Source organism: Castanea sativa, chromosome 1 (assembly GCF_040712315.1).
Source record: "Castanea sativa cultivar Marrone di Chiusa Pesio chromosome 1, ASM4071231v1".
Lineage (NCBI taxonomy): Eukaryota > Viridiplantae > Streptophyta > Magnoliopsida > Fagales > Fagaceae > Castanea > Castanea sativa.
Genome location: NC_134013.1, coordinates 61,649,067 through 61,658,109, shown reverse-complemented (window position 1 = coordinate 61,658,109; position 9,043 = coordinate 61,649,067). Strand labels below are relative to the sequence as shown.

Sequence of the window (9,043 nt, the reverse complement as noted above, 5' to 3'; positions counted from 1 at the left end):
AAGAGTTTTTTAAATGATGTCTGGACATTCTTCCAGCCATAAAATAACTGTGTCAATCGAGTCAATACCCTAAGCATATTTATATAGATATGCCACTTCATTACACTATTTATGCACCATGTTAATAATAAACTACTACCGAGATGTCCTCAAAGTGTCTTTGGCTTGGTCTATAACATGCTCTATACGAGCTAGAAAGTGACTAGTAATGCAGATAATTCATTAACAGAGCTTCCTTCAAGGATTGTGGTCAGGGCGGGCTCAACCCCTAGGTCACAAGGCTATGACCTATGATCCTCAAATGAAAGGAGGCATCTATTAGCCAATATTATATACTATATCTATTAGTCAATATTATTAAAGGAGGCATCTTCTCAAAAAAAAACAATATACTATGGGTTCGTTTGGATAGAACTTATTGCTGAAAATTGAAAATTGAAAATACTGTAGCAAAATAATTTTTAAATGTATAAATAGTGCTGCGGGACCCATTTTTAATAAAAAATTGCTAAAAAAGTACGTGAACAGCGCACGCACAATGTGCGCACAGTACACACAGTACGCGCACTGCGCGCTTGTCCCCCGCAGCAGAGAAAAAAAAAAGCAAAACTCAAAACGTGGACGCAGCAAAAAAAAATCTGGATCCAAACCCTCTCTATATTTATTTTGTTTTAAAGTGTAGAAAAATAAAAAAATAAAAGCAACAGCAAAAATAATAATAACAATAATTAATAACTATTATTATTGTTATTATAGATTAAGGCCCCTCAACTTGAAAAAAATAATAACTTAAGACCCTCTCTATTGATCAATAGAATACACTGTTTCTTAGTCTTACAGTATAAGAAATTTTAATTAAAGCTCAAAAACTGTAATTTTATTTGAATGTTGTGCACTTCATTTGTACATTGTCTCTATTTGCGGTAATTTAAAAGTGTGAAAATTTCAAATATCCCAAACACATGAAGGGTGAACAAGTTCTTCATTTCTCTCTATATCAAAATTAAAACTAGAATGAGAAGTTTTCCAAACAAATTCATTATTGAAGTCCAACATTCATTACCTGGTAGCCACTTAAATAGTTTTCTAGACAAACTCCTTTGCCTACATTGGCTTCAACAGGAGTTAGGTGTGCACATATCTTTCACTACTCCTATATATTATGATAACAAGAATGCTATTCATATTGCTCATAATTAATAATATATATTTCAAGAATGGAACAGCATATCGAGATTGATTTTCATATATCTTGTTCGGCACCACCTCCTTCAGGGTTCTCTCTACCTGATCTTTATTGCTTCTTAAGATCCGCTTGTAGGTATCTTTACAAAGCCACATCTTCCAAAATGCTTTCATGATGTGGTTCCCAAACTTAGGTTAGTCCCTCTCCCTCTCCCTCTCCCTCTCCCTCTACCTTGATTTTGAGAGCAGCCATTAGTGAATATCAAGCCCAAAGCCCGTCAATTGTCCCATGGAACTATAGTTGTATTATACTATTATATTATCCTATCACTGTATTGTAGTATTGTACGATCATTGTACTTGTGTTATCCGACCTCTCTTTATATGGATTGAGATCAAAATGTAATATCTAGGGACTAGGGTATTGCATTTGATGCAATTGTAATTAATGAATGAGATCTCAACCATTAAATAAATTATATTTAAAAAAATTAAAGTTAAATAGTTAAAGATGCAAAAAGAAAAAAAAAAAAAAAAATTTGTGAAAGAAGAGTGGGTGAATTGCTTCAAGTGATCTCAATCCTTTTTATACAGACCTCTTTGTGTACAATATTATTCATCTTCTATACATAGAATTCCTTCTCAATTTTAACCTGATCTCAATCCTCTTTATACAAGCCTCCTTGTGTACAATATTATTCATCCTCTATATAGAGAATTCCTTCTCAATTTTAACATCTTCTATGCAGCCCTCCCTACTACAGCTAATATACTGGCCTTCTTAAATAACTAGCTTTCAACACCATTTAAAATGAATTGTTAATCAAAATAAAAATTATAACAGATTATTAAAGTTATTTAAAATAGCTTTACAACTTATTGAAAACTATGGTATTAGAGTTTCACTAAAAGCAATTTGTCTTTAATAATTTAAATATATTTATAGTGAATTATTACATGACATAAGTACATTACACAACGTGTAACATTTATATTGAGTCACACACATTGTTAAAATAATAACACAGTAATTAACAATTGAAAAAATTTTGTAATTGAAATAATATTTTAAATGATAAATTATTCTTTTTTGTCTCATCAATTTTAGCTGAGCTTAGTAATGTAAGCTTGTAACCAAGTTGGGGTTTTAAAATAGTTGGATATATGCTGAGATTGTCTAGGTGGGGTGTGGTTAATATGCTGATTTGTCCAATATGGAGTCTAATATTCAGCATGCCCCTTGCCCTTGGGTTAAAGGGCACCCCCACCCACAATGGATGGGTAGCCCGCACATCTCAAAAAAAAAAAAAAGTCTCATAAATTTTAGGTAGGTTTGATTTAAATCCTTTAAATTTTAAAAAATGGAATTGTCCTTCCATTTTTGTTTTTTTTAGTTGACTAACATGATGCTGGGGCATCTCATGTTTTAGAGATCAAATCCAACCAAAGACAAATGTAGGGGACCACAATTGAACCAACTCTATATTTAATAGACAAAATTGAACCGATCTCGTACCTAATGGAAAAATTATTGAATATTTCGGAAGTACTATAAATGCATACTTTTCCTTTTCACATGAATTGTGGGTCTCATTATAAATTTAATTAGTGTGACTCACAATTATGTGAGAGGGAAGAGTATGCATCAATGATAGTTTGTGAGTATCTTATAATTACCCTAGGTGATGGTATGAAATCGTTTTGTTTTAAAATGTCACTTTTTTCCACTAAGTTTTTAAAATGTTCACTTAAAAAAGATAAAACTTTCCTAGGTCAATTTAATTTAAATAACCACCATTTCAAATAGGAGTCTACAAACTTATAAATGAGGAAAAAGTATCTCTTGTTGTAATAATAACCGAATGAGCAAACACCATGTGAGGAATTGGTATTATTTTTAGAGAGGTATTTGATATCAAATGATACCATGTTAGCGATATCAAAATTTAAAAAGTGTGAGACATGGTAACAAAAAATAACTAACCTACTACTAATTGAAAGACGTGTTAGTACGTAATTATTTTTGTACACATATCTCTCGTTTATTGGATTTTAATACGAATGACGTGGTATCATTTAATACAAAATATTTTTTTTCATGAAACGGAATAATAAGATTATTATTTATTTATTTTTAGTAGAGATATTGTATTTGGTAATCCAATTTTTGAAAAAATGACAAAAAAATCAAATTGGGTAAAAAAAAAACCCAAAACCTAAAAGATGTCTCTTTTTGTAAAAAAAAAAATTTGAGGATAAAGAAAGATTGAAAGGAAGAGACAAAAGACGGACTAGAAAAATAATAGTGACCATATGGGGGGATAATGCAAATAGGGCAAAATTATTTAAACAAGCAAAGTAGCATTTTAGATAATCATAATCCACACACAGACAGAAGTCTCCATACATTTCCTTTATTTTTTTGTGTACTCTACAATTTTACATTGTACATAACGTTTAAACACAGATAGATAGATACATAGAATCTCATCTCTTTCTTCTCGCCTATGATGTCCTGAACTCTGAACACTGATCCATACATAAAAAGCTACTCTCCATTCTCTCTCTCCCTCTGAAAAGAAACGCAGGTGAGAGATGCTGCCAAGAGCTACAAACGGTGTCGTTTGGACAGAAGGAGGAGGAGGAGAAGAAGAAGACACGGCGTCTTGGACCAGAACCAGCAACAACAATGAAGGAGAGGCTCATAAGGACGAGGACAACAACATGGGTGTTCTAAGTGGTCCTCTCTCTTCCTTCAAATCCATGCTTGAAAATGAGTGGTACATCAACAGTGCTCTCAACCCATCTCATCAGGAACTTCATCTCCATGGCCTTCCGAACCCTCAAGATGTTAGAGACATTGGTTTTTGCCCAAACCCAAGTGACAACAATAGTCTTCTTTTGCAGCCTTTGGATTCTTCTTCTTCTTGTTCCCCTTCACAGGCGTTCACTCACCCATTCTTGCCTCAGAAATCTTGTTTCTCTTCGCTTATCAACGCTGTTTGCACCAACCCTTTTGACAATGCTTTCGATTTGGGCCTCGAGACAGGGCTGCTCGGCCCGTTTAACCCCGGTGGTTCTGCTTCTAACTCCTCTGCTTTGATGGGCTTCGCGGGGCTGAGTTCTCAGATTGGTGGTCACGAGTTGAGTTCCACCTCCGAGTTTCAACAGCCAACTCGGTTGCTTCCTTTATCAGATAACGCTGCTGGACTTGGTGGTGGGTTTAGCCCAACGGGTCTTGAGTGTTTTGATAATGACAATTCAGTTTCAGGGAGTGCTCTGCTTCTGAACAGAGGAAAGGCTCTGAGACCCCTTGAGGTTTTCCCTCAAGTGGGTACGCAGCCCACACTGTTTCAGAAGCGAGCAGCTCTTCGACAAGGTGCTGAGAAGTTGGGAAATTTGGAGATTTCGGACGGGAGATATGGCGAAAATTCCGAGGAGGATTTGGAGAAGAGGGGGAGGAGGAAGAAGAAGAGTAGTGATGAGTGTGATTTTGAGGATGGAAGCCTTGATGTTTCGGGTTTGAATTACGATTCTGATGAGTTTAATGAGAATGAGAATGGTTTTGGAAAAATGGAGGGGAGTGTTCAAATTGGAAGGAGTAATTCTAATGCCAACAGTACTGTTACTGGTGGGAGAGACCAGAAGGGAAAGAAGAAGGGTCTGCCGGCAAAGAATCTTATGGCAGAGAGGAGGCGAAGGAAGAAGCTTAATGATAGGCTCTACATGCTTAGGTCTGTTGTGCCAAAGATTAGCAAGGTATTAGTCTCATCCTTTATTAGATTTGGTGTCACTTATATCATTTTTTAGCTTTTGATTGATTAGTATTTACCATGGATTTTACTTTGTCTTGGAAGACTACTAAGTGGCACCGATAAGTTAACACACACCCGAAAAAAGGCATAGATAATTAAGCATGTTGAGTTTACATGTACTGTATGATAGAAGAGATGAGAATGATGCCCCTTTATATCTTCACCCCAGAGAACTTTGAGAAATCTTAAACAGTGTGTTAAAGTCAGCTAATTTAAATTTTGATGATTTTTCATCCATTTTATGTGAAATTCTGGAATTTTTGATATCTAAATTTCCTGGGCCAAGGACTGTTTTTGGAGCTTGTCATTATTTGGGTGCTTTTAGGACTTTTTGAGATTATAATCCTTGATTTGTTGGTCTTAATTTCTGATGATAATCCTTATCTGTGCATAGATGGATAGAGCTTCAATACTTGGGGATGCCATTGACTACTTAAAGGAGCTTCTGCAGAGGATCAATGATCTCCATAATGAACTGGAGTCAACCCCTCCTGGAACTTTGTTGCCATCATCTACAAGCTTTCATCCTTTGACACCAACTGCTCCTACACTTCCCAGCCGTGTCAAGGAAGAACTTTGCCCAAGCTCCCTGCCAAGCCCTAAAAGCCAACCTACAAGGGTAACTTTCACTCATCTTTGTATTCATTTGATGTTTTCTGGTTTTTCATTAATTACTCGATGCTTATAAATTTGGAAATGTGCTGGTATCTATCATCTTTCTTTTGTTGGAACTCTTACCTACTTAACAAGGACATTGATGCAAGTTGGCATTAATTTTGAGACATGGGTTCTGGTTTTGCTTTTGAAGGGGTTGAAAAGCACTTTAAAGCTCTTTTAGCTGAAATTGTGAGACGCTTGGAAATTTTTCTAAATAGCTTTCAAGGTGGTCCTTAAAAGCTGCAAACAGTTTTAAAAGTTAAAGCTAAATTTGAAGCTCTTAGGGAAGAGCTCTACAATTCATTGTTCAAAGTTTATAAATCCAAAACTTTAAAGCACTATTCACTATAACTTGCCACATGCTCGAAACACTGAAGAGCTTTTTAGTTGAAGCTCAGTATTGCAAAAGCTCTACTTCCTACAGCAATACAAAATGGGCTAACAAGAATGAATTAGAAATGTTTATTCATGTTCATATAGCATTTTTACTTGCATCACTCAAAACAAATTATGAGTGGAGTGTGCATGTTACACAGATTTGGACTCTACCAAATTTGTTATTACTCTGGTAGGGATCAAAATTGTACTTTGAGCTGATATGCATGCGAAATTGATTCTTGGAAACTCAAACAAAGCATTTGCAGTAAATATGCCAATATGTGTGTGTGTTGCAGTGCAAACAATGGGGTCCAATGATTTGCTATCTGTTTATAATAAAATGTGAACTTTTCAATATAAAAAACACGCTGCATGGTCTTGCCTGAGATGCTGTAGGTTTTATTGTGTATAGGATGAGAAATATTTTTCTTTTCTTTCTTCCACCCTTTGAACTAAAACTACAATGTTAGTGAGTCAAAGTCGCTTTAAATAAAGCCCGTGCATTAAAATCAGTAAACCTAATTTATGATTTTATCGAGTGTTTCTTGAGTATACCAGATCATTTCTTGTAGTAATCCAGGACATTGGCATGACATTGGCATGACAAGTATGTTATTTGGTTTCTGTATTTTATAGGTGGAGGTTAGGGTAAGGGAAGGGAGAGCTGTCAATATCCACATGTTTTGTGCCCGGAGACCAGGTCTCTTGCTTTCCACTATGAGGGCTCTGGACAACCTGGGATTGGACATCCAGCAGGCTGTGATTAGTTGTTTCAATGGGTTTGCTTTGGATGTCTTCAGAGCTGAGGTATACTTCTTTCTCAGATACCAAAAGTGAGGCCTTCACTAATTTTTTTTGTTCATTATATTCTATTTTTGGTGCTTTGCAATTGCATCTTTTCATGTCCTGATATATTGAGCACAATGTATTTCCAAATTGTTGCAAAATTCCTCTACTAAGAGGTGACTTCTTTATTGCTTTTGAGTTTTACAATAATGATTTTCTAATAAGAATATTACCTATGCAGAGGCAATTAAAAGCCTTGTTCCCCTGTATGGATTATACTGAAAGCATGACCTTGGTATTGAAGCAAATTTCGCTTAAGATGCGGACAAAACCCAGAAATTGAGAGCCCATTCCCCCCTTGTCTTATTGAATTTTCTTTTTCCAGTCTCTGATTCTTATGCGAAGTACCACTTGTAGGCCATATGCATAGGTGATAGGATTGTTGATCATTTTTTTTTATAGATCCATTTTGAGATCATCTATACCTTTTTGATAGGTAGATCATCCGTATAGATGTCCAAACCTCTCTCTCTATCTCTCTATCTCTCTCTCTTGTTTATACATATTAATACTACTTAATAGGTATTTTTGCATCCCTTCAGTGTCATTTGTTTGAATTTACTTGTAATAAGAAAAGGTTCTTCAACAGATTGTTACCAATGACAGTGCCAATATTTGCATGTAGATGACCCTCTATGCCATTTGAATCTTTTATTATTAATTTAAATTCATTTATCATGCAGATGGATGGTGTTTAGACACCCTGCAGAATATCTTCTATATTTCTTCCGTAGCCTTTGAAGGCAATAACTCATTTTTATTTCTTAGGAGTGAAGCCACTACCAAGACCAATAATAATATGATAGATGAGAGAACAATTATTTGAAACAATCAACAATGCTATAAGGCGACAACATATTATTGTAAAAGAGAGAGTGGCAGTCCCTCAATTGGTTTTTTAATAGCTTAAAAAAAGTAAAGATTGGCTGAATGGGTGGAAAGAGAAAATAAAGAAGAAAAAACATTTAATACCTACAAAAATCTGTTTTTCTAGACAAATTGTATGACCATTGTCTGTCTTTATTGATTCCAATTAGACATGAAAGGCAGGTTCTTGATAATTTGAACAAGCTTCACATGCAAACAGATAATTGAATGTCAGGTACTCAGGTCACAAGCTAGGCTGATACTAGATTCTGTAGTAATGTGTATTAGATTTCTTAGAAATCCTGTGCAATAAAAAATGGACCTTCTTATCATATTTTTGTTGGTGGCGTCCTAAATTCCTAATGCATAGTTCATGGAGCTTCTTCTCTTGTAAATTGTGGCCTGCCACTTTTTTTGTTTTTTCAATCTAGAGTGTTATCACTTATCAATTTTTAGCCAAGTGTGGTCATCCAAAGACTTAGTTTCCTTTTTTCCTTTGTTCATCAGCAATGCAGGGAAGGCCAGGATGTCTTGCCTGAGCAAATCAAAGCAGTACTTTTGGATTCGGCTGGCTTCCATGGTATGATGTAACCCAAGTGCTTCATATAAATGGAGGAACTAACTGTAGCGTTGTACCTCAAGTAGCTTGTAAATGCATTTGCTCCTCGTTCCTATTGGTAAAGGTACCCACAGACCAAGTCAAGTAGGTCAGCTAATGTTCGAAAGGTCAATTTGCTATCATTAGTGGATATGTTTTGTACTCATGCTTAGAAGCATAGCAAACTTACCGTGTTGTCTTAAGTATCTTCAGCTTTTAGAATAAAATCATTTGCTGTCGGCATATTCTCTATGAATAGTAGTTGGTTACAATTTTCTTTGCATGTTTAATTCTCCATTCACCTTTTATGCGTAGTTGTTCTGGTTGGCATTTTCCACATAGGATAATTGCAACAAACAATAAATCAAATTTTAGTTGGTATTTAGATTAATGTATAAATTCATCATTTCATAACAATTAAGCTTTTGTACTAGTAGTAATCTATATATAAAACTGAAGCCTCTGACTTTTGGATGCTAGCTCCACAATTTTACACATTAGCACCAATTGTTTAATTAATCTTTTAATGCTTATTTTAAGTTGTCGATTACTCGATAAATTTTTTTTCACGTTCTTTCTTCTCATCTTTGAACTCCGGTCTACTCCCCTTCTTTCTCTTCTCAATGTCGAAGTCCTCCTCTCTCACTCTATTTCTTCCCTTCTTTTGTCGACAATGACAAAGATAATGATTAGTCCC

General features: G+C 35.2%; 1 protein-coding gene across 1 annotated transcript; it reads left to right on the top strand.

Moving 5' to 3' along the window:
- Positions 1-3,558: 3,558 nt before the first annotated feature.
- LOC142615919 (transcription factor ICE1) lies at positions 3,559-8,602 on the top strand. The gene is made up of 4 exons (XM_075788831.1): positions 3,559-4,944; positions 5,395-5,619; positions 6,672-6,842; positions 8,256-8,602. Exons 1-4 carry the CDS (start codon positions 3,781-3,783, stop codon positions 8,337-8,339), a joined length of 1,644 nt encoding a protein of 547 aa, XP_075644946.1. The 5' UTR covers positions 3,559-3,780; the 3' UTR covers positions 8,340-8,602.
- The last annotated feature ends 441 nt before the right edge of the window (positions 8,603-9,043 follow it).

Coding starts and splice junctions, on each gene's coding strand:
- LOC142615919 (XM_075788831.1), top strand. CDS start 3,781: ATGCTGCCAAGAGCTACAAACGGTGTCGTTTGGACAGAAGGAGGAGGA. Junction 4,945..5,394: donor TTGTGCCAAAGATTAGCAAG/GTATTAGTCTCA, acceptor ATCTGTGCATAG/ATGGATAGAGCTTCAATACT. Junction 5,620..6,671: donor CTAAAAGCCAACCTACAAGG/GTAACTTTCACT, acceptor TGTATTTTATAG/GTGGAGGTTAGGGTAAGGGA.